Below are 25,514 nucleotides of genomic sequence, written 5' to 3'. Positions count from 1 at the left end.
CCAGAGTTTGGTTTTATGCAAAAAGTAAACAAACAAAACCCTTGTAGAAGTCTTTCTTCTTTAATTTATCATCAGGAAAGAAAAACAGTCGGTTGCAAGCTAGCAGTTAATCCAAAAAACCTGGCTTTTGCCAGTGATGTTGGCGGAGCCGGGGGTGGAGGTTGAGGAACAGAGATGTATGTAACTGTGTGAGAGAAAACTGAGCAGTATTTACACTTTAGTGCTGCCGTAGTGCTGTTATTTCTGGTCTGCTTCTCCTTCAAGCATATTAAAAATACGATTTAGGAGCAAGACTGACCACCCCACTACATAATACAGTATCAGCTGCCTTGTAGCAGGAGCAAACTGTAACTTTTTCATGTCTTGCAGAGAACGGCAGATCAAGTGCCCCAAGTGTGACAAGCTGTTTCTGAGGACAAATCACCTGAAGAAGCATCTCAATTCACATGAAGGAAAGAGAGACTATGTCTGTGAAAAATGCTCCAAGGCTTATCTAACCAAATATCACCTCACTCGCCACTTAAAAATATGTAAAGGCCCCACATCCAGCCTCTCAGCTCCAGAGGAGGAAGAGGAGGAGGATTCAGAGGAGGAATTAATAGACTCTATGAGGACTGAAGACTGTAGGATTAACAGTGGAGTCTATTCAACAGGTGATGCCCTCTCTGGACACAAATGAGAAGAGAGAGGGAAATTTTCTTGGATGGTGGAACTGGGGAAGGAAGAAAAAACCTCTTCCTTGTTTCCCCAGTCAACAGCATGTGTCAGATGAGGAGTTTTCCTTCTGTTTTGGTCTCTGCACTACCACCGCTTCATAAACTCTGTAGCCAAAACACTGAATGAGAATGGATCATGCACGTGAAAACGAACAGTTGCTAAGAAGGAACTACAAGGCAAGGAGATTTTTTTTTTTCACATACACTGTGCATACTTCTTTTCCAAATCACTCAGATTAATCCATCCAGTGCCGGGATACATGACACACCTTGCATAGCCCTTTGAGTAAAGAGCCACAAACCAGAAATGTAGTCAAGTGATTGCAGTGACCTGTAAGCCAGCTGTCCTTAACTGCCAAAGCCATGACAGTAAGAAAAACAAACAAACAAACAAAAGGGTGGTGGCAGTTGATGTGTTTTTAATACTTTTTAACTGAAGGATGTAGTTTGGCACAGAGCAAAGACTGTCAATGCTCAGGTTTCCTTCTAAACATAAAAAGCCAGTGAAATCAGCATTTGCAGACAAAGCAATTATCCCACTACAGAGAATCAGACATTGGCTTTTGGAGAACAGTTATTGCCTCTTCTCACTCTAGAACATGTAAGCAGGTGAAGCGGTAAAGACTCTACAGACTCGGTAAGGAAGGGGCTTGCAGACGATCCGAGCGCGTTTACAGTATATATTACTTCTTGTGCTGTAAACCTTTTGCCACCTAGAGTGATGGGAGGGTTTGCTGCTAATATTATTTATGGAATGAAAATGTATTTCATTGGGTTGTTTTCTTTTACAAAAAATAAAAGATGTGGCTCTTTTCTAATGTTCTTTTTAAATATTTACACATTTTGAGAAAAAGATTCTCGTTTCTGTTAACGATGTTAAGAGAAACACCACCGCTTTTTCAGCGTCTGCCTCTCCCAAGCTTTCTTGGGCCAAGGTAGGGGTAGGAGCACCTCCATGAACAGGCAGAGCTAAGAAATGGTCTCTAAGTCTTGAAGACTTGCTGTGTGGCTCCTCTGGCTGTGCTGTAAAAGAAGAGTAAGCTGAGCTCTGCTCTCCGACGCGGTAGTTGGAGGTTCCCTTGTGAAAGAGTCTCCAGTCCTTGCCCTAAGAGGCCTCAGCTCAGCTGTAGCTCTCCCTGTGCGCTCTGTTTCCTAGAGAACTCCCTGGGTTCTTCAAACCTGAAAATGCATAATGCTTGCTCTCTGAGATCAGTATGAGTGAGTAAAAAGCTCCAGAAAGACAGGTTGAGGGATTTTGTTTAGTCAAGGGAAAGCTGTGTTGCTTGCAGTGGGATAATTTCTTCCTAAAACAAAAAGCAACTTCTAAAGCTACAGTGGCAATTAATACCAGGAGCAGAGATAACAGAAATTACTACTGTCAAAGAGCTTAACACAAAGCATTTATTTCAAATGAAGCTTCTCAGTGGAGAGCAGGTGTCGTTCTGGTGCTTTCACCTTCTTCAGCTTCACAAAAGCAGTCGGTCATTTGTTGTCCACACATTTACTACTGCTTGGCAGAGAGAAGATTGAGGCAGGAATCCCAACACAGCCAAAATATTCCTGGGTCCTGCAGGAGCCATGCTGAACACCCATCACCAGACTAGAAACAGCTGAACTGGATTTAGAAGCAGCCACTTAACTTCAAGGGACTGGAAGGAAACCTGCAGCCCTGCCTTTTCCCCATCTGCAGTTTGTATTAATACAAGTTACCTGCTTTACCTCACCAAATGACTTGGGGAGCTAGGGTGGAAAGCAGTGGTTAAGATCTTGTCAACTAACTGCACTGACACGACGGCTGCTTTGACACCGGTTGCTTTAATACCCAGGGCATTTTTGCAGCAGCAGCTCTTCCAGTGCTCACAGGGGAAAGCACTTTGCAGGAGGAGAAGAGTATCAATTAACTTCTGGCCTGCGGTAGGGCACTTGGGTGATCATTTTAAACATGAGGAAATTAATTGAGTGGCATGCCTTGATTAGGTTCCTGATGCTATAAACGAAGCCTTTAAGTCAGAGGTTGGGCTGATGCTCACCATGTTCCTCCCTAGCTTCAGGTTTCAGACAGAAATGCCTGGGAGCAGTTAAGAACACGAGTATGTAACATGGACAGCTTTCACCAGTGCCAGGCACCAGCTGAGCTCCCCACCCTCGCTTTGCGTCCTCACAGCCTCTCATCCTCTTCTGAGGAGCAGCTCCTTAGTTCAGGTCAAATTCTCTTTATATATATATATATATATATATATATATATATATATATATATATATATATATATATATATAAAATATATATATATTACATTTGGAGCTTGAAGAAAAGCCCAATGCACATGAAACATCAATAAGCTTCAGGTGCTGTGGAACCAGGGAAAAGAAACCCTTGATCTTGAGGGGATGCAGCTGGGATATTTCTCATTTGATAGCAGTCATCTGAGCTGTTACAATACATTTCAAGATTCTACTCAGGGACTCCAACTTACTGCCCAAGAAATACTCTCAAGACTTAAAAAGTTACGCAGAAGAACTTTTGAAATCTGTATTAGAAATCTGTGAATCTAGCTTCAAATTAAGGATAAATTATCTATTTACACTTGTCATTTCATTCAGCTTTTGTTTATTTCTTACACAACGGCGGTCTGAAGTGTTTTTCTTTATGCCCTTAGAAGGTATTTACCTTCTTTGCAGTACTCAAACTCCTGGTAGCAAATGAACATTTTTCTATTGACTGTTTCATTTTATGTATCAACTCCAGTAGCCCCTGTTTCAGGGATCATAATCTCAGGCAGAGAAGCAAGTGATTTAATCTTTCAAAGCTGGTACGAAGCAGGAACTTAGAACCTCTGACTTAGAGCTAAACCGCATCACCATGTTCCTTTGAGACAAAGAAGCCTGCAGAGTGCAAGACGTTCAAGTAAGTTCTATGAACTCTCACCAAACGGGGATTTGTAGAATACACGTTAGTCGTAGTCCCATTACTTTGATTTTTTGACATTTGGTCTATCACGATTCCATTGCTGTCTCCAAATCATTGCTGCTGCTGCTGGCGGCCGTGGAGCTGCGAGCCACAGAGTTGGCACTAGCCAGAACAAGTCTCTCTCTGTTTCCAAAAACTTCATTCACTGCAACACAGAGAGGGGATGGCTTTACCCGTCACGCTCCCAGACACAAGGGAGGTAGAGCAGGCGTAGCACGGCGAGCATCACAGAATGGAATGGAAATCCTAACCCGGTGCAGGTTACAAAGCTTCCCCCTTGCCCCGAGTAGGGAGTTGAAGCTTACATGTCAGAACAACCTCCCACATATGATGCTTAAATTACGAGTCCTGTTATTTCTCCCCCAGAGCATCTCTAGAGGTTTCCCAGTGCATAACTCCTGCATCTAACTACTGCGAAATGGATTAGTTTTGTAAAGCAAAACATTAAGATTAAATAATTAATTTCTGGTTTTAGTCTCTCTGGTTTCCACCAAGCTCTTCAAAGCCTTCTTCAAAAATTCATGCCGTTTAGTTATATGCAGTTAAAACAATCAATCAAAATCAGTCCTCACTTTCATTCCTACAATTACTGAAGAATGTGATACTCGATTACACCAGGAACATTAAAAGTAAAACATAGGTATTACAAGAAATTGGCTATTACACTTCAGCTACAAGAAAATAAATTATGTGGCAAACATGATTCTCCAAGTTAGAAAAAAAAAAAAAACAACATTTTTTAAAGCTGAAAACGTGAACACAGGCAGTCTTGGGGTATTCAAAAATATTAACCTACAGTTTCTCTAAGAGCCACAATACGTTCCTGAATACACAGATACACCCTGGGGGCAAGGGAAGAACCACAAGATTCAAAGAAATTAGAAAGTTACCTGCAGAAATCTTGCTTATATCCCAAACACGCAACCCTTCTCGCTCTCCTCCAAAGGCAAAAACAAATGGGAAATCAGGGCAGCAAGCTGCGCAGAAGAGAACACCCTGGGAGGGTGGGAGGAAAAAAGAGAAGCATTTTTTAAAAAATGCTATCCTAAAATGAAATTGACATCTGAAAATACTTTCAACCAAGCAAGTTTTAAAAAATGTAAGCTAAGTTGCCTGAAACTTATTTTGTAAAGACACAAAATTCAAGTCAAGAGCTGCTAATTATGAACAGTAAATCACATCTTTGTCTTGAACCTGGCAGATACACGTTGGAGCACCTAGAGCTCTACTCAGAACACTGTATCTGGTATCCAGGTCTGAGGCTTTGAAGCACTCTGCCAATTGCATGTTGAATTGAATACTGCAGGGCAATGAGAATGATTTACCTAGAATACGCAGATGTGATGGGTTTTTTTCTTAAAAGATGTTAAGTAAAACAAGATTCAAGCTAGACAAAGAAGAATAAGCAGACGTAGTCTATATATAAACCTTCTTGGAATCAAGGAATGAATATTCATTTCAAATGGTATACCCTACCATTTTCATATCCCTGGAATGGATTAAACTCGGTCTGTCTCCCAGGATATCCCAAATTTTCACGTATTTGTCAGCAGATGATGTCACAAGGCACCCTTTGATCTGACTGCTTAGTTGTAGCCCTGGAAGATTAAGAGTGCAGCAGTGTGAGAGCAGCAGATAATCATTTCACAGAGAGGAGGATACACTGAAGTGACATCATGAGAACAAACCCAATATTCTTCTCACACTAAACTCTGTTCCAGCACAAAGGAGCGAAAGATAAATGAAAGTTTCACGCTGCCACTGCTCCCCAGAATGAGAGCAAACTGACTTCACGTAGGCCTATTTTGTCTCTTACTCCAACAGTAACAGTGCAAAGATGCTACTGTTCTGCTTCTTACTTCACATAATCTGGGCTCCCAGGTAATTTTCTTCATTTACTTTCCAAAGACCATCTCTTTTGCTAACCAAGATGAGGGGGCATATTTCTATGATCTCATTTTGGACATGTAATCGGGTGCTTCCAGTTGTTTTTTTGAAGCTCCCACACTGATCAAATAATTAAAATAGCCTAAAGGAAGTAGTGTGAAAACCTTCCCATTTAGGCCGTACCTAAATCATCTCCAGAGTGAATGTCAGTATAAAATAACTACCGATAGAGGAGGCAAACATAGTCTATAACCCTGGACCAGATTCCATAGTTCTTGTTGTTCTTCACCCCAAAACCCCCAGGGACCGTGTCCCAAGTGAACAGATCTGGTTTGACACAGTTAATTCATGACATTCATTGAGAACAGTTCACTGTTGTTAAAATACTTTGCTTACAATGGCTTCTCAGCAGAGATTTGTTTCACACGCTGGCTACCCACGATTAGCGTGCACGACTCTTATTTGTTAAGCAAATAGTCCCTCCCACCTCATTCTTATCGGTTAAAGACATCTTCCAGACATGCCTCACCACTGGGGACAAAGGCAACACACACACAATTTACCTGACACCTCTTCATCGTGAGCTTTCAGAGTAAACAGTGGCTTATCGGAGCGAGCATCCAGACAGTACACAAAGCCGTCCTCTGTGCTTGCCTGAGGAAACCACAACATTTTAAAAACAAAACAGCTGCAGTCACTCGTTTGGAAAAAAAGCTCCCACGAAATACTACCCACCCTCTGGTAAATCCCTGTGATTTGAGATAGACTCGCACCACTTCTCGGCAGGACACATGACACAATCTACACAGGTCCACGTCCCCGCAGTCAGGCTCCATCCACCTGGTGCCCGAGCTACTCTACGTACCTAAACCATGCTGCACGGACTTACATGGAAGTCTGACCCCTACACAGATTTCTCAAATTCTATTTTGAAGGTGGTTGCACTACTAAGCTCGGCTCTCATGTTAGGCGAGGAAATACAGAGCCTTTAGTCTCTTAACTGTCAGTTCAAAGTTTCTGGAGCCCTCCAGTGGCTACATAAAGCCCTCTGCAAAGCCAAGTGTGATTCTACCGAGACACATCTACATCACAAACCCAACAGAACCGAGCAACTGCTTTTGTCAGGTGTATAGGTAAAGTAAGAGAGAACTAGGCAGCCATTGAGATAATTAAAAAAAAAAAAAAGATTTGTTTTTAAATCTGTTTAAAAGGTTTATTACAAAAATCTTGACAAAACCAAGGCATTTATACTCTATGCCAGCTAGGAGGACAGAGCCCTCTAGCGCCGATTTGAAACACTGAATTAAAACTGAGGTTCTTTGGTTCTAATTAGCTACTTCTCAGCTGCAATTGCCTCATTACGTGAAAAGAAACAGCAACTGCACAAAGGAAAACATATCCCAAACACCGAACACTATAACAACATGGCAAAGATGCTACCCCTAGAGGGGAAAAGCATCAGCATCAATTGCTTTTCTACTGTCATAATGAAGATACCAAGTAAGTAGCTGGTCTTGATTTGCTTGTTGAAAAGACTACCTCAAGTGATCCTCCCACACACTGCATTTTTCAAATAAGCAACACCAACAGTCCAACTGTCCACCAAGTCCATTATATGATTCAGAAACATTATGAACACAAAAATACAAGTTAAATGAAATGGCAAGAGTCAACAGACCCAAAGTAGAAGAGCGTGTACTCACTAAGAAATTACAAGGTGAAAAATGATTCCAAGTTACTCTTTCAACCTGCCCACTAAACCGCCACATTCGATGGTTATCTTGTGGGTTTCTGCAATCATACAGCACAGCTGATCTATGGGAAAAAGGGATAGGAAATTTAAAACAAAAAAAAAAAACCAAAAAACAAAACTATCAGTGCAGAACACTTTATGAAGTTTGTTTTACAACTGACATCTACAGAATGTCCATGTAAACAGTAATTCCAAAATTAAAATGGAAACAACTTCACTATTCCGTCTTCCACCTCAGTAACAGATGAAAACTTCTCAGATAAGCACAAGATTTTGCCATATGCTTCAAAGTTTCATCTTGGTTACAAATAGCCGTTCTACTGAGACTAGGCAAACAGAGCTTGAATTTACTCAATACATAAGATACTTATCATACTGGAGACCATAATTCTGCAAATATATCACTCAATTATGAACAGACTTCGGCAGTCATGTGATGACTGTTCAAAAATAATGCACTAATTAGGAAATCAATTTGTGATACATATACATTTTCAAATATGTTTTAATAACAAGAAATAAAACATTAATCTTTGCAAGTGGTTAGTGAAATGTTACTCCAACAATGAGAAAGAGCAGATGGGAATTAGCGGGTCCTTTGCAGTTCTTTACAGGCATGTGCTCAGCCCAGTGGTGGCAGAATCTGTCCCAACCCTAAAAAGGTCCTGGATGCAAATGCAAGATATGAGTGATGATGTCGCTCTTGCAAAATCTCCCCCAAATCAACACCCACAGTGCAACCCGTTCCCGCTCCACCCTATAATGAAAGCCAGAGAGATGTGATCTAGATTTCTCAGCTCTTTTAGGAAGCATTTTACAACAACAGTTTTAGTACATATGCAGTTTTTAACAGTGTGACTTTCAGGTTGTGAAGGCATCTGCCCATATTCATTGACTAGCCTGGGGTCCTGCGAGGCTTTACCAGAAAAATCCACAAAGACAGTCTACTGTCAGTGTACTATAGAGAGTAAACCAGTACACTGGTTTCTAGGTGTCCATGGTATCAAAGGGCTAGCTAAAAGGCATCTAGTAGCTTGTCTCAGTGTTTGGACTTTTTTCTTCTTTTTGCCAAAGGAAGTTGAGGGGGAGGAAAGTGGACAAAGGCAGGTTCCTAACAACATTAAAAGGTTTTCCTCCTATACTTTCACTTAAGCAGATGTAGCAAGAGCATAATAGAAGCTAGAGAACATAAAGGCTTGGCTAAAGACTGACAAACCTATAAATATTTTAACACAAGGACAAAGTCTTAAAGGCAGAATAACAAAATTGGTATGAGAAAAATCACGGTCATTTAAACATGATTTATTAAAATTTAAACGTTACCCCTATGAGATGGGAGAACAGAGGGGAAGTTTTCTGACTGGCAGGGCTTGTAAGAACTGGCAGTTGCAGAGCTAGTCCAGGTGTGCAGACACAAACCATTTCACTGTGTCTCCAGGCTTCAATCACAGGAGTTAGCCCGTTACCCTTTGGCTGAGGCATGCCTATCAAGAGAGGCTGTAGGGAGCGGACGGGGATTGTAAAGTCTCTCAAGGGACATCCTGGTCTTACAGCTTGGCAAAACCTGGACAAGTTTTCACAGGAAGGACCTGTGAAATTCCCAATGCAGAAAGTGCCATATGGCCAAATTAAGAAAGAAATTCAGTTTGGAGCAGACACCTGGCACAGAAAATGTCAGTCCAGATGGTTAAAGGATTTGGCTAGTCCTGAGAAAGAGCTATGGAAAACTGCATTGTGGATACATACAAACCTGGCTACCTTGCTGGAAAAAACTAACAGCATCACTAAAATTTGGCACGGTTATAAGCAAATGAAAAAGAAAACGTGAGGCAACTTAACAGGCTTAATTCAAAACTGATACCCTTCCTTTGTGTCACATTTGAAAATATTACCCTGACGTACTTATCATAAGATCCAGAAATAAGGGTCTGAGTTTCAAACGGATGAAATTGCAATGTCTGGACCTAGAAAACAGAAGATCTTATTTTAAAAAATAAGCACTGAAACATAAAACATACACATGCAGGAATTTTCTTTGAACAAACAAAGCACGTGCACCCCCTCCCCAAAACCAACACATTTTTCCCCAAGAAAACCTCCTAATAAGCCAGTTGATACTCAGACTTCTCGCGAAACAGTGCAAGAGAAGCACATTATTTTTATTCCAAACACCCCCACCCACTGGAAACAAGATATTTCCCAATATAATTAAACTGAACAAAACCACATGCCCCCTTTCTGCCCTAGATAATAAAAAAAAAAATAAGCTGGAGGAGGTAAAAGAATAACTGCTTCCAGTTTGGAAAAATGCAGATGTTAGCAAAAAATGAAAATCAGGAGTTTGCCAAGGGCAGTGACTTTGTTAACAGCAAAACAAAGTTATAGCTATTAATAACTTTCACATTTTAATTACTATGAGATAAAGTAATTTCTGAGGTACCCATCACCATGGTATTTTACTGTAACTTATTTTAAACCTTTCTTACCTAGAACAAACTGTAACCAACACTCATTGCTTCCTTAAGAGAGTGTTACAGTTTGACCTGTGCTCAGAGATCTACTTTTTGTAACTTACACCAGCACTATTAGATTCCCAATCATCAGGGATTTCACACAAAAGGCGTTTTAAAAACAGCTGTAAAACTTCGCAAAGTTTCCAAAGGGTTAAGTTTTTTAAAAGCAAATACAGGTTTGTTCACAAAAGAAACGAATTCAGAAATTTAAAGGATTCTGCACAGTTGTTAGAAAATTACAGATTTGTTGTTCTAGGGGTTCACTACCAAGCACCTAATGAAAAAATTGCAGTTATTTTTTATCTGTATTTCACAGTGGAAAAAACAAAGCAATTATTACATACCTTGTCTGTATGTAGCATCAGGGTGGCTGCTGGCTTACCCACAGACATATCCCACAAAATCACAGTATTGTCAGCAGAAGCACTTGCTAAAACATTCCTGATAAGGAATCAAAAAATGCGTTTAAAAAAAATCTTGATATAGATACAAACAAATAATGGTCAGAAATCCAAAATACATACAGAGCCTGATTCTGAGATCAACTACACTCTGGTCTACAGACTATGTATCTCAAGCCTGAGGGATAATTCCCTGAAGGTAGTTCTGAGTTACAAGTAAAGACTACAAACAGGATATATTACATTATATTAGTAGAACACTTACAGTAGTAAGTGTCAGTTTTGCTTATATTTCCACACACACCCCACTTAAAATACCATTTACTGGAAGATTTATTGAACAAAACGAAGCAAGGAAGGTTTTTAAGCACTTCCTTTCCTTTAAGATAGTATTTTTAAACATTACCTACACAACTTAGTTTTATTTGCATACACACACAGCCAAGAGTCAGACAAATCTGGGTTTGAAATATTTTGCTCTCTAATATGAGTGTTTATACAACTACTGAAAACACAACACTGTACGCCCTTCACAGAATGCCGAAAGGAACCTAGCATTTTAGTTAGTTTACAGAGCTCACTTTTCAACTTAAATTTGACTCTTTGTGTTAAGAGTCAAATAAACACACCATTTAGAAGTTTATTCGGAAAAAACACAAAATATTCCCAAAGGCCTGTCAAATACACAGTGCAATTGCTACCATTGCTCTTAAAAACAGATCGATTACCTCAACATGTTGTTTCTGATTTAAACTGCTTCCCCCTTACTTTTTTCTTTTTATATTAACCAAGTGTTTCTGACTGAAAGAGCTAACACTCTCCTGGAAACACTGTTCTCCCAGTGTTACAAGGGGAAGTTAAGAAAATGCATAGTGAAGGCTATGAGAACATTTTACAGTAACACCATCATGACCTACAGGCAGAAGGTTATTTATAGAGAGCTGTTGCAGCACGTCTTGCTTAAAAAAACCCCAGACAACAACAAAACATTTAAATATACACTAACTCAAGGAATTAACTGTTTTGTCCATAAGCTTCCCCCTTCAAGACTGTTTTCACTTCCTGAAAGATCTACCAGTATCAATGAGTTTGTAACTCAGCACATTACAGAATTATGCATGAGACACTTGACTACTGTAGCTCTAATTTTTGTGACTTGTGTCTGTATTATCACCAGACAACCATTTCTAGGTACATGAAAGCTACACTTTGGTAAGACTGATGGAATGATCACTACCACACTCTACATATGGGTATAATTTAAGAACAATAGACAGCGCACTGTAAATTAAGAGTGCAATTTATGTACATTTACTGTATGTCTGTGTGGGTGTTTCCTTCTTCAGTATCCAGATAACAAAGCACTACAAGTGAAGGCTTACACCTGCTCATCTGGAGTTCATGGAGTTCACTACGTATCTCTTCAGAGGCATTTATAACAGCAGGACAAAAAAAAACAAACAAAAAAAAAAAATCAGCCTGTGTCTGACCGGAACAGTTTCAAGGCCCCTGCTGAGGACCCTCTGACAGCTGAACTGTTAGCAACCACCTAAGCAATAAAAACCAGAAGCATCTTTACTTGACTACCCCTGACCTCTCCCCCAGGATGGGCCAGCTTTGGGCTGCTTCAACAGCAGCACCCCATTGCTAGTTCATTCAGGCAACAGGGAATTGTCTCTGCAGAGAGAGGCACTTCTGTAACCACGCTATTAGGGCTTTTACACTCTTTTCTGTTCACAGCTCTGGGGCAAAAGCTAGTGGGAAAAAAAAAAAAAAAAAAAACAAAACAAACCACAAACTACAGCTTAGCAAAGACCTCCTTCTACAAATCTGCTTCTACCTGTTGAAAGGGTGTTTTGGATCACTGGCAGATCAGCACAGATCAGGGCAGCCCTCCTGCTTCCCCAGTTTGTGCATCTGACTTAAATGTAGCAGATTTATCAAATGGCTTAGACCCACCTTAGCCCTGCCCTCATCTGGACAACCTGCAAATAAAAAGTGATCTGCAGCAATGTATTGGTTTTCAAAAAACTAAATCAAGACTTAGAATTAAAAAAAAAAAAAAAAAGTTTTCCTTTTTGAGAATTGATTCATTTCAGCACTGCTTTCAAGTTTGATGTTATACTACATCAGATTTTCTATTTGTGTGAAAAACATATACTAAATTAAGTATGCAGATTTGTAACCATCATTATTCAAGCATTCTTTTACCTGCTTTGTTTGTTCCATGAGAGATCAAGCACAGCATCAGTATGTCCTTTCACTGTCCCTTCTGAAGATAAACTCTGTGTATGCAGATAAAATGTAAACAGACTTTTGCAAATTACAGCTTCAATGGAAATCAAGCATTACAACCAACACATCAGTGGGAATTCCTTAATGCTTTCACAAACAACTCAGTATTTTAAATTATTCTCACTTGCTACAGTAAGACTTTTGATAGAACTGTCCCTGGGGTACCTGCACCTCACCTCCTACCCCAGCTCTCTGACTGCTCTGCTCGCAGCTGGTGGGCTAACAGAACCGGTTACTCCTTTCAAGTTAGGAGAAGAAACCTAATTGTGTCCAGCTAACATGCTGCTTCTTTCTAAACACTCCTGGCAGTTCCCTCTGTCTCCTCCTAATTAACTGAGCTTTAGGTCTTAGTAACTGCTAGCTCCTACAAATTCTAATTTAAAATGGTTAAGCTCTGAAGTTTACTGGGACAGCAATTGCAAACCACCCATAAGCCACCCCATTCCTCTTCTGTTCTTAATTCCAGGCTTTAATTATCCATTCAGAGAACAATTAGCATTTCAAATTGAGGTAACATTTAGGAATGGTATCTTCAACAGCAATTCTGATAACTCAGTGATTTTCAAAAGCAAGTTTTACAGAACAAATTCCCCTTCCAAGGATATTTTTTCTACTGTTTTTAAAACCAGAAGGTCTGAGAGCTCAGGAAGTAGATCCCCCTTCACAATTACACAGAGTGGTTCTTTAGCTGACTAATACTGCAGTGCTCCTTCATTTAGGAAAAAAAGATTAGCTATATACTCAGTGTTCACCTTCCCTATTTACTCTAGGGAGTTTTTAAGCACTTCCTGAAACATTTACTATATGCAAAATCTAGAAAATTTAAGTGATGCTATTTTCCACACTTGTTTTACATACTAAAGAATTTGGATAAATCATAACAACACAATCAGGCATACGATAAGGGTCAGGTTCTCCTCACATAACTTAGCATCCAGTCTAAACCTCAGCCTTCCTCTTTGGTAGTTAAGGTTTTCTCTGCAGTCCACTAAAAGAAACTCAGCCATTCTCTGGGTGTGTCTCTACACATTCACCTTAGACAACCTTGACGCCTAGCTTAAAATATGCTTAAATTTTATATAGATAAAGCTAACAGAGGTGAATCCTGAGTGAACGTATTTTACTATTGTCAACCTTGTCCTCTGTTGCTCAATGCCATTCCAACTCAGAGTCACAGGAAAATACCAAATTTAACCTACTGCAGATGTCCATGACCATATCTTCTGTAACCTGCCTAAACACCATCTTTCAACACAACAGATGGAATTAAACCAGATTATGATTTTTTCATTCTAGGAAAAAAAGCAGTAACGACATTATCCTTGCTCTAAGTTTCTTCCAACCAACCAGATAAACCATTTTGCAATACTTACTTTCTTTCCTTTCTTTTTCTTCTTTTTCTCTTTCTTGTCTCCAAGAGAAAAGACTGGTTCTAAGGAATCTACTATATCAAGGTCCCAAATGTCAATAACCGGGGTCATGTTACCCACTGCAACATAATTTCCTACAAGCAGAAAACCAAATGCAACCACAATTATTCAGTTACAAAACAGCATATTTGGCAATCCAGCCATTGCTTATTTCTTTGATTAAGTAAAACTTATATTTATGTGCCAGAATCTTCCATTTAAACATATTTGATGTTTATAACAGACAAGGAAGAATTTAAAAATATCAACTGACAGCAGATGTTGCCAGAAAAAAAAAATTACTGGCTCTACAATGCACTACCCCTTCAGTACAAGTAACTGTCCAAAGAAGCTATATAAAGTTCCATGTTTTGTTTGTTTTTTAAGGGGAAAAAACCCCAAACCACATTCTCTGTGGTATGGAAAAAAAGAAATCCGTAAGACACAGGAAAAATGTTACTAAATACATAAATATATATAAATTTTGCTGTGTTTTACAGTTAATCAACTGCATTGGCCATGATGAGTTTAAACAAAAGGAACCTTTAATCTGAAAATGGAGAATAAAGCAGATTAGAGAAGAGCTTGCTCTGGTCTGCTAATTGACAGTAACTTAACTATTTGTAATAAAACCAGTATTTTAGTCAAATCACTTGTTATGGCAGCATCACTAAAATGACATCTCACCAAACAAAAAAAAAACCCTGATATTCCGTTTTTCCATCTTAATACCTTGGTTTTATTTCTGTTTGTACCACTAGAGAAAATTATTTAGTGACAGCATTATATTTATACGCTTTCAAGTAAAAATTATTTAACTGGACATTTATAGTATCCTTTGTAATTTACCTAGTGATTCATCAGGACTAGGATCAAAATTCAACCACTCCAGACTTAGAGGGTAGGCAGGCAAGACAATGTCATGATGTACATAAAATGAGTTCTCTTCATGATTATAAACTGAAAAAGAATTAAAGATATACAAGACATCAGTGAAGAAGAAAAGCAAGCAACTATATACAGTTCACTTCTGCAAAAGGCAGATGGAGCAAATGCTAAATTGTCTAGGAGATCTAGAATGTAAATTTGCAGTATGTTCAGAGTTTTAGTGGAGAGGCCAGAGCCTCTCCTTACTAATGTTATGCCTCATAGAATTACACAAAACAAACATTCTCCTGTGTACTTTAGATAAAGAAGTGACAAGTTCAGCAAAGCTTAGACACTTTATTCCTAGCATACTATGCTACTCTGTAAGTTCACTTCAAAAGAGGGGCTCTGTATCCACCACTTTCTACATCAGGATACTTAATGAAAGTTTAGACATTCATTTTACAGATTCAGCAATTATATAAAAAAAAAAATTCCAGATGAAATCGAAGGAGACATGAAGATAAAAGACAAACAGTTTTCAAATTAGAGTAAGCTGAAGAAGTCAGACGAAGTTACCTTTAGCAGGTCTTAACCAAGATACAGGAAGAGGTTTGGCAAAGCAACCATATATTAAACACAGCATTCCCTTTAGCCAGCTATTTTTTTCCTCATAATAGAAGAATTTACTAACTGGATAGCAGGGAAAACCCATTAATTATTTTAATAACACGGTATCATCACACACAGAAAAACACTGTGCCATTTTTAAGTGCATGTGACAGATGTTGATACTAACTAATGTCTTCAGTTAAATAAGTATTCTTAGTAGTTCACTAAGACAGGGTTACCCAGTGTTTTAAAATGCAGAAGCCTGGGCTATTTTTTGTAAGTTTATATTGGGAAAATAACACAGTTAGTAAAATTTGTAAACACCTCCAGATACCGAAAATGCCAGATGCTGCTATCTGAAGAAATGCTTTCACACACTTTGGTCTTGCTGCTTTCTTAAAACAGAATACTTTGCTTGCAGAAACATGTACTATAGCAGAGGTAGCCAGAAACATTCCCCTAAAGAACCACCTTAACAAAAGATGGTAACTTCAGCACACTCAGTATTCCTTGCTGCAACAGAAAAATCTTTTACACGGTAAAACTAAACCCATCCCTAGAACAAGCGGTATGCAGACCTTACTAACCATCACCTCTTCTGAAACTAAGATGATAAAGGTGTTGATTCTTCTAGCAGTGGAAAGCCCATTTCAAGAAGCAAGGAGAAAGCTGAAGGAAAAAAACAAACCACAGCAAAACAACAAACCACTTGATGAAGCTTGCATGATATGGAAAGTAAGATTGTTTGGAAGAAAGAGTGTATGTTCAGAGAATTAAAAAAACATAGTATTTTCTAAGTGTCATTAGAAATGAAATAAGGAAAGGAAATGCTATACAGCCTGAAAAAGGCACACGATCCTCTAAGTAACAGTAACCACATGAAATACTCTAGTTCTGGAAAGTGGCTAAAGCGCCATGAATAGGAAAGTTACCTACCATGGACCTCCAAACTACAGTAGTCTTTATCAACTCTGCCACAAAGGACAAGATTGTCACTGGGCTTAATCAAAAAGTCCTCCTGTTCATACTGATCCTGAACAGGAAAAAGGAGAGGACAACGGATGTTAAACAAACCACATAAATGCAAAAAACTACACATGTTCAAAATATTGAATCAGTAATAACGTCTAACCACAACTGAAAACACTCAAAACCCAACATCCTGCTGCCCACCCACCTAAAACCATCTTAGGTGGTAAAGAGAGAAAGGCAGGAACCAGATTTGAAAATGGGGAGATTGAATAGTTGTTATATAGACTGAAGGACTGTTTATATGGACCTAGGTGGATTTAGAGAGATGTTTGATTACCAAATATGAAACCGTATGCTGAGGCCACCAGGATGTAGCCCATTACTGAAAAGAAAGTCACCACCAGGAGCCCACATACATGGCTTATTTCCCTTGTGCTCTCATGCCTTGAGCACTTATATAGTGTAACAACATAATACAAAATAAGCATACTGTAACTGCTTCTCACATCCAGGAAGCAATTCCAAGAGCATTAAAGCGTTGTCTACTTTCTGGAAAATATTTCCAGAAAAGTACTGCCAACAGCTATACTGGGCATTCAGCTGGAGCAGAACAGATGTAACCTCTCATCTAATTGTCATTGTTACTGAGGAATGGAAGGCATTCAGGGAATTTTTGTTAGTGGAAAACTAAGAAATGTACATAAAAGTCAATGGTCTTACACAAACAGAGTACCATCCTTCAAATATACAACACATTCAAGACTATTTGGACTTTTTATTGCAACCTTTTCATTTCCTTTTTATTCACTTTAAGCATCTTTTCAATATTTGAATTCTATCAAGTACCACAATTCTTTGAATTAATCAACTTAATGCTACACAATACTTAGTCTTCAACAGTACATATAGTAAATACCAAAAGGCAGCATAAAATGCATGCTGAAGAACTAAAAAGTACTCTCTTTCAGAATTTGAGAAAAGGACTTCAGTGTAGAAAGAAAGGCCTGAGAAAAAGGTGTTCATTTTTCTATGTCTGGAAGAATGTTAGCTTTTCTGACACAGAATAAATGCAGCTCATATTCTCTCTGAATCCCCCCTGTGCAAACACCTCACTGACTGTAAAAAAAAAAAAAAAAAAAAAAAATCACTTTAAATCACTTTTAAAGCCATGTACCACCTCTGCTGGTACATGGAAGCAAGAAAAATTATCAACCAGCCAGTGGAAAATATACTGTGCCCTGAATGGCACATAACAAATGAGCTAATTTTAAAGATAAAACACCCTGAGCTTTGTTACAGTATGTGAAGTCACCGTAAACAGCTCCTTTTCTGAGACCAGACGTTTGACAAAATTCCCCGACACGGAAAGTAGATGTTGTGGCAGAAGCCTACAGGCACCCTTTTCTTTCAATCTCACTAGCTTTGTAAGGAATCCAAAATAGTATAGAAAGGACAGCACCCAGAAAAATCTCAGAATCTCTATGCTTAGAAGAGGTCACAAAAATTCACCCATTCCATCACCCAGATGATCACAGTCTCTCCTGGTTGCTCTCTAGATTACGTTGTCTCTTCCGATGCAACCTCACCTTGTAACTGAATTTCTGTAATCTCTCCATGCAAATTAAGTCAATCACAAATTGCAATCTATCCTTCTGAACTAATCGGCAGGATATTCTCTGGAATCTCTCCACAGCTTTTCTGAAGAGGTACCCAATATTCTAGTCAAGGCAATACTGATGTTAAGCAGAGTAGTAGGATTACCTCATGTCTTGAATGCTGCATCCCTGTTCACCAGAAAAAGACAAACAGGCTGCGTAACAGGACAGCGCTGTTGACAATAGTTAACTTCTGTTAGACTACAGCCAGAGATTTCTTCACTCCCCGCAGACCTCCTAAAAAGCCAGCTCCTGCAAAGATGTTCCCCATCTGATGCTTGGTGGAAACCAATACAGGCAGAAGCAGTCAAGTACACAGTATGCTGTGCATATATGCTTCATGTGGACATATTTCTTCATGCCATGCCCTTAATTTGACATGTAGCCTGAGTTCACCTCTGCTTGGTTTCTTCTACAAACTACTGGTGGAAGGTGTAAATCTTGCAATCTGGGAAGTTTGCTAATTTGGGTCACTAGTGGCCTGAGATTTTTTTATTTCTTCAAGCATTTTCTGTGTCCTACTAAACAGGTGATAAACCACTCCATACACAGAAGCACGTGGTTTAAATAATGACCCAGTTTGCCTTAATATCTGACCTAAATGTAAAAAGCACAGTTAGAGGGGACTGCAAAAAGCAACCTTAAAAGAGTGTTCCATCTGATCAAAAATCTGACACACCTTCGGAAAAGGACTGCAAACACTTACAGATCCTAAGGCACTGTGGAAAATTTAACTGATTACGTTTATGCTGTTTAAGATATTTAACATTTTTATAGTACTTACAGTGGTTTTTAGAGTGATGTAAGGATCATGATCATTACTTCCATATACTGCCAGAGCAGCCAAAGAGTCTCCAAGTTTTATATCACCTAGATGGGAATTTCAGAACATTTTTTATACATGTCAATGACAGGGGAAGTTAGAACTCCTGTACCAGTACCTGTATCGCAAAACACCAGGAGTGGGCCAAACGAACTTCCAACTTCCAAACATAAGAACCTAAAGTTCAGCAGTTAGTAAGCTAAACTGCTTAGTGCTTTCAGGGACTTCTGCTGCTCTGCTCCAGCACTACAGCAGGGGGAGCGACAATCTTTCCAACATGCTCTTGGTTCTACTGTCAGGGAGGGAGACACTGAATTGTTTCACCCACTAAAGGACTTCCAAAACTGGTACAAGCAAATAATTAAAAATGTGAATTTCCAGCATCTGAAACATAGCACTGTGTAGTTTTAGGATACAAATGTCTTAGTACAACAAGAAGTGAAAAGGTTCTTCACTGACACTGTATATTGACATTTAAATTTTTCTTACCTGTGTACTCTTCTTCATCATAATTTTCCAAATCATATTCACCCAGTTCATCATCAGACAGTTCTTCATTTTTATGAGAAGACTTAGCTCTGTCAGGAATGGCTACATTCATGCCATATGCTGCCTGGCCTTCATCGCTACCATCAGCATCATCCCTGTTTAAAGACAGACATCCCTGAGAAACTGTGACAGACATTTAGAATGCTTCCACGTAATTGCTTAGGGGACTGCTGACAAAATTTCATCACACAAGCCTGGCTGTTCCCATGGGTTTCAAGTCTTTATGCCAATAATCTGGAAATACATTCACTTCTTTCCTATCTCTTCCCAAAATACAAGGCTTCCAAAGAAAGTTTTTCCTTGAAAAATTTCATGGTAAAATGTGGCACAAATTTTGCTCAACAGAGCTAAACTGTGTGTTTAAATCCCTTTTTTTTTTTTTTCCCCTGTGGATACAATGCTTTCAATTTCACTTCTGTGTGTTGACATGTGTCCAATTCATTCCTTCCTTTATTTTTTTTTCCCCACCCATAGGCCCTGTCAGACATGATGACTCTTGCATTTCTTCAAGATTTTTGAAGACTTTATTTCCTCATACTTCCCATACTTACATTAGGAAAAAAAACAGCATAAAGTTCATTAAGTAGGGACATATTGCAGGTTATTTCTTATGGGGTAAACTATGCATCCCCTAGAAAACTCAGAACTTTCATGGCAACAGTTCCACAGGCAAGGAATTCAGTAGAAGGAAGCGTACATTAAACGTTGGCTGAGGACCTAACAGACATCTGAGATGTCTCAATGGAGCATGCTCCATAGGAACTCATCCCTGCTCAATACTGTTGTCTGAAGAGGGTCCCAATACGGAGAGTGGCCCAGGTAATGACAATCACCCTGATGTGGCTACACGTCGTCCCCCTCTATTGCCCAAATCGCTGGGTTATATCCTTTGCACAGCAAGCACCCGCTGTTCACGCGCCCCGTACCCCTGGATTATTGGTCATAAGCAACTTATCACACGCCCAAAGGGAAACTGTGATAGGCAAGCATCTTGCAGTTTGCTGCATACTTGTGCTGAGCTTAGCCAGATACATAGCTGGGGAAATTCCTCATTAACAGATACAGTTCCTCACAACACAGCCCTTCAAGGTCATCCTCATAACACAGCTGTTGTTAGCAGTCTGATCTCAGGCCTGGATTGTCCAAACCCTGCAACAAAATATCGTGGCCATTCTCTGTCAGAAATTCTACTACATATCCCCCTTTTTCTTTTTGGACAATCCAGACTTGATTCATGACCTTTGTCAGCCCTTTTCATATTCATGAAATACAAAGACAGACAGCTAAAAATATAAGCAGACAGTAAATAAGCAAGCGAAAGCCTTCTCTTAATAAGCTAGCTACACATCCACTGATTACAAGACATTGCTACGGTCGCTGATTTAAATCAAGTGTTAGAAACACATCATATCCTGTTGACCCAAAACCTGTGTCTCCTCGAATGTCGGAAGGACCATTCAGAAGTGATTGATGCAAGGGATGTTTTGACTCTAAAGCAACAATCTGAGCAATTTTACTACCTTTTGGAACGGTTACTGGTGGTCATAATCCATATGCCATAATTTGGATTTGACCTGTTTAATCTGCATCAATGACACCAGGGAGCACAACAACACCCTGCTTTCCCGTGGACGATCAACCAATTAATAACCCACCCACTGGGGAATCTCTAGAAAACAAAGGTCCATATGCTGTGGTTGGTATAAGTGTCACAGAAGTACTGGTTAATGTGGTCTCTACTGCTGTTGTCACATCCACTCCGAGGCTTCCTGGGGTCGCTGGTGTGGGGTCGAGTAGGAAACCTGGGGGGTTGAGACCTGGACTTGTGTTGTCGTGCGAGGTCCCTTCGCGCTGCGCCTGCCGTTTCCCGACTTTCTGCAGGCCACAGTTGCATGAGTGTCTGTATTGCAGGTATGGCACCAAACAGGCTTGGTGCATCTGTGTTTCCAATGACCTGTCTCACCACAACGATAGCACGCGCCCGTGGTCTGACTGCTTTTAGCCAGCTGCCTCTTTGGCTGTCCTCCACTACTTCTCCACGCAGCAGCCGTTGCCGTAAATGTTTGATGAAAAGTTTCCTTCATGGCTGCCAAGAAAGCTGCAGCTTGGTTCGATTGCTCAGCCAGAGATGTTAACAGCAACATGTCATCTACCCCCGATCCTTGCAGGAGTGTGGCTATTAGGTGCTTGGTGGTGGCATTACTATTGTCAAAAGCTAGTGCGCAGAACAACTGTGTCTGCATGCCCTCAGTGAGTTCTGGAGCATCTTTCAATGCCGCATGGAGTTGGTCGACGAATTGGCTAAATAGTTCAGTGGCCCCTGTCGCACCGTTACATACGATGGTGCTTTCTTCTTATCTGGTACCACTAACAATGAGCCAATGATTGTGACTGCTGGTGGACTGGAGTCGGCAGAGCTAATTGGGCAGCTGTTGTCAAATATTGTCCGTCCCCAATTAGCATCTGAGCTGTCACTCCATATATTGCATCTCTCTGTTGTCAGGGAACACTGGTTTCTGGTACCGCTAGTCTCTTCCACTCTCTTTCCCACAAGAATTGTGATGATGATAGAAGCAGTGATGCTGTCTGCTTACTATTATTTGGACAAAAAACATCAGCTGTAAAAATGAACTGTATAATGTTTCTCGCTGCCTCAGATCGTAGCCCATAAGTGGTCACAGTTTGTTTGGCCTGGTTCAAGATCTTCCGATCATGAGGTTCCCAATTAGGACCCCCATTCGTTGTCACTACCGGGCAGGCCAACGCCCCAGCAGCATGCCAGTCCCCTTCTAACAAGGCACCAGGAATCACCCCACTCCATCGGGACTGAGCTAAAAGTGGAGCTGGTTTATGGTGAGGGTGACAGGAGTGGGTATGATGGGGCTGACAGCAGCGCTTCCTTTTCTTGTAATTGTAAATGCAGAGTTCTGTTCTGTAGCTTAACTTCTGTAATTTTCTTTCAAGTTGTTGGACTTTGTCACTGTCCCTTACCGATGTGTGACCCTCTTGCTTTAATTCGGACAGAGCCGCCGTCTCACTCTCTGAGCCAGGCGCTGCACTGCATTCCGCGGGCACTCCCCCCTGTCCCCCCGCGCCACCTGATTTCTCTGCAGCTTCTTGCGCAGTGGAGCAAACAGGAACACTTGGTGACATGCCCTTAATAGAGTGAAGCTGCTGATTACACCCGAAGAAGGTGGCTGAATCGTGACGGACGAGTGGTTTTGGCAGGGACTGGCGGGGATGGTACAGCGCCGATAGCCGCCATAGCAGCAGCAGCTACAAGCAGGAAAGAAAGTATCTCCCCCAGAGCTTTTACGATCGTTCGCCAGACCACCCCTTGCTGTCGTGCTTCACTGCCTTTACTGCCTCCAGTGATAGTCTCGTCCCAGAATAAATCACCTACTTCGCGCCACTCCTGTTGGCTAAATATTAGCGAGGGGTCACTCATTCTGACCCGTTTTCTAGCCCACTTAATCAGATTGTGGACATCTCCTTCTTTTTCACCTCTCTTAGAGAGCATACTAAGGAGCAGTCTTATTGCCGCGTCTGTTTCCATCGCGGTCTTACCTCCTGGCAAGGGTCAGTCGGCCAGCTGACTCGGTTGCTCGCGTCTCCTTTTCGCAGCAACTCACTTGCTCACCACTCTCTGGCTCCCAAATCGAAAGTTCATTCGATGCTGCGGAGTCTTCGATCCGTATTTAAACGTCCGACTTCAGAGGCTATACAGCATCCTAGTCAATCTGAGGGTCCCTGTTCAGGGCGCCAAACGAAGAGGGTCCCAATACGGAGAGTGGCCCAGGTAATGACAATCACCCTGATGTGGCTACACGTCGTCCCCCTCTATTGCCCAAATCGCTGGGTTATATCCTTTGCACAGCAAGCACCCGCTGTTCACGCGCCCCGTACCCCTGGATTATTGGTCATAAGCAACTTATCACACGCCCAAAAGGGAACTGTGATAGGCAAGCATCTTGCGGTTTGCTGCATACTTGTGCTTAGCTTAGCCAGATACATAGCTGGGGAAATTCCTCATTAACAGATACAGTTCCTCACAACACAGCCCTTCAAGGTCATTCTCATAACACAGGTGTTGTTAGCAGTCTGATCTCAGGCCTGGATTGTCCAAACCTTGCAACAAAATATCGTGGCCATTCTCTGTCAGAAATTCTACTACAGTTGCCCTTTGGCATGCAAAATTCCCAGGCAACAATGAACCAAGACAGTTCTCATAGATATGATTTCTAAATAAAATATCAGAAATCTGTTTTTATAATTTGTTCAGTAAAACAAACACTTTGCATTAACAGTTTTTCCTTGTGCAAAAACCTGTGTAACAAGATAATTAAAGACTCTAAATCTGAGTCTGATTTGTGATCTTTGCACATGAAAAAAGTGACTGATGTAACAAATTCTACAAAGCACTAGATATTATAGAGAGATCGTAATACCTTTGGTTGTTACAGATGGTCTTTAAATTTCCATCCTGAAATTTAATAGAATGCATAACAGAACCACAAATCTTTGCATGTTTTTGAAATTGCAAGAGAAAGGAATCCACTCAAAAGGACAGAAGTTCACACACATAAAGGAGAAGCAAGTAACACCACAGATAACACAAACATTAAACACAATTGGTTAAGAAATTAACATAAACTAAGAATCTTCCAAACATGTAAGATGATTTTGGAACAACTGACAAATAAAAACAGGACACATTCTGGGACAAAACACACTACTCAGCAATAAAGTCATAGATCCATCCAATAGAAATATTATCCACTCAACTATAAAAGCTTTTACTGCTACCTATTGAATCTGTTCAAACATACGTACTGTGGTATAACCACACATCCTACATGGCTGAAACAGAATCAGAAGCCTAAATCTATGAGGGGTTCTTACTGAAAAACGCCAGAAAATGGAATGAGACATCAATCATTCATCTTTTTCTTGACAAGAGAGAACCATTCCTTTATTGTCTTCCACATATTATGCTTCCTAAGTCTGCCACTTCTGTCACTCTTTTCGTAAGTTTATTTACCTTTTTCTTAAAAGCCAAGTGACGAAACACAACTACTCAATTAAGGACTTTCAGTGCTGAGTGGAGAGTTGTGATGTCTCCAGTTTCATACGTGAATCATAAATACACTCCTGAGTGGTTTCACCTTTTTTTGCCAGAGCATAAATACCAAGTCGTTCCAGGCTCCACTGTGGCCTTCAGACTCACTTCGATTGTAACATCTCGCCCTCAGCATCCACTTTTTCACGGTCAGTTTGGGACTTCCATCTCGGTTTGCTGCATCTCCAAAGCACCCCAACTTCTTATTTCCTGACTGCAGACGGGACCGGTAACTCCAGCGAGGAGCGGGCCCCGAGCGGGTCTCTGCAGACCTCACCCGAAACGCCCCGCTAAATCTGACAGCACAAGGGCTGACAACTGAAGTGCGGCACGGGAACACAACCCACGCTGTCGCACCCACGGCGAAGGCAGGACACCCTCCGCCCGACCTTTCTCCTTTCCCTCTCCGGACAAACGGCCCCCGCGGGACGTCAGGCTCGCCTGGCACAGTGGCTTTAGGAGGAATTCGCGCTGGCTGCTGCCCACGTCCATCGCCTGCTGCTGCTTCCCAAGCCGGGCCCCTCCAGCGAGTCCCCCCCGCCCCGCGGGCCGGGCTGGGGCCCGGCCGGGCGCCCCCTCCCCAGCCCCGCCAGCGGCGAGGACCGGCGGGCTCCCACCCCAGTCTCCAGCAGAGATCGGACGCGACGAGCCCCGCCTGGCCGCCCCCACCCCCCCCTCCCCGGCTCACCTCAGCCGGTCCTGGGCCTCCTCGATGAGCCGGTTCAGCTCCTCCCCGCTGAGCTGCACCTGCGGGCCGAGCACAGAGAGGGGTGAGAGGGCGGCGGGGGGACGGCGGGGCGCCCTCAGCCCGGCCCCCCGCCCTCACCTTGTCCGGCGTTTCCTTGGCAACGCCGTAGCGCACCCAGGCGGCGCACGTCACGGGGCAGCTCATGGCGGCGGCAGCAGCGGCGGGCGAGCGAGCGAGCGGTGCGGCGCGGCGCTAGCACGTGCGACAGGCGGCGGCGCGCCCCAAGT

At 41.3% G+C, this 25,514-nt stretch overlaps 2 protein-coding genes across 3 annotated transcripts in view; one reads left to right on the top strand and one right to left on the bottom strand.

The window, feature by feature from the left end:
• Positions 1 to 1,529, top strand: part of PRDM4 (PR/SET domain 4) — an 18,452-nt gene extending 16,923 nt beyond the window's left edge. For both annotated transcript variants that reach the window (XM_042792490.1, XM_042792489.1), the window contains exon 11: positions 370 to 1,529. In XM_042792490.1, the coding sequence (XP_042648424.1) occupies positions 370 to 679 (310 nt within the window). In that variant the 3' untranslated portion in view covers positions 680 to 1,529. The remainder of the gene's footprint in view (positions 1 to 369) is intronic.
• PWP1 (PWP1 homolog, endonuclein) lies at positions 1,119 to 25,514 on the bottom strand. The gene is made up of 15 exons (XM_033004422.2): positions 25,366 to 25,514; positions 25,228 to 25,286; positions 19,361 to 19,515; positions 18,833 to 18,918; positions 16,358 to 16,454; positions 14,792 to 14,902; positions 13,907 to 14,037; positions 12,450 to 12,523; positions 10,182 to 10,278; positions 9,227 to 9,288; positions 7,275 to 7,386; positions 6,135 to 6,225; positions 5,161 to 5,282; positions 4,575 to 4,680; positions 1,119 to 3,829 (listed from the first exon to the last, which is right to left on the bottom strand). The coding sequence occupies exons 1-15, from the start codon at positions 25,429 to 25,431 to the stop codon at positions 3,711 to 3,713; spliced, it is 1,488 nt and encodes a 495-aa protein (XP_032860313.2). The 5' UTR covers positions 25,432 to 25,514; the 3' UTR covers positions 1,119 to 3,710.

Source organism: Tyto alba, unplaced genomic scaffold, assembly GCF_018691265.1.
Source record: "Tyto alba isolate M040663 unplaced genomic scaffold, T.alba_DEE_v4.0 Super-Scaffold_2, whole genome shotgun sequence".
NCBI lineage: Eukaryota > Metazoa > Chordata > Aves > Strigiformes > Tytonidae > Tyto > Tyto alba.
Note: the sequence above shows the minus strand (reverse complement) of the source record. Positions and strands in the feature narration are given on the sequence as shown.

Bases quoted from the DNA above. Each gene is read 5' to 3' on its own strand.
- PWP1 (XM_033004422.2), bottom strand. From the start codon at position 25,431: ATGAGCTGCCCCGTGACGTGCGCCGCCTGGGTGCGCTACGGCGTTGCC. The intron at 5,283-6,134 runs GTAAATTGTGTG...TTAATCTTCCAG, and splicing joins TCACGATGAAGAGGTGTCAG to GGCTACAACTAAGCAGTCAG. The intron at 4,681-5,160 runs GTAGGGTATACC...CCACCCTCCCAG, and splicing joins ATTCCAGGGATATGAAAATG to GGTGTTCTCTTCTGCGCAGC.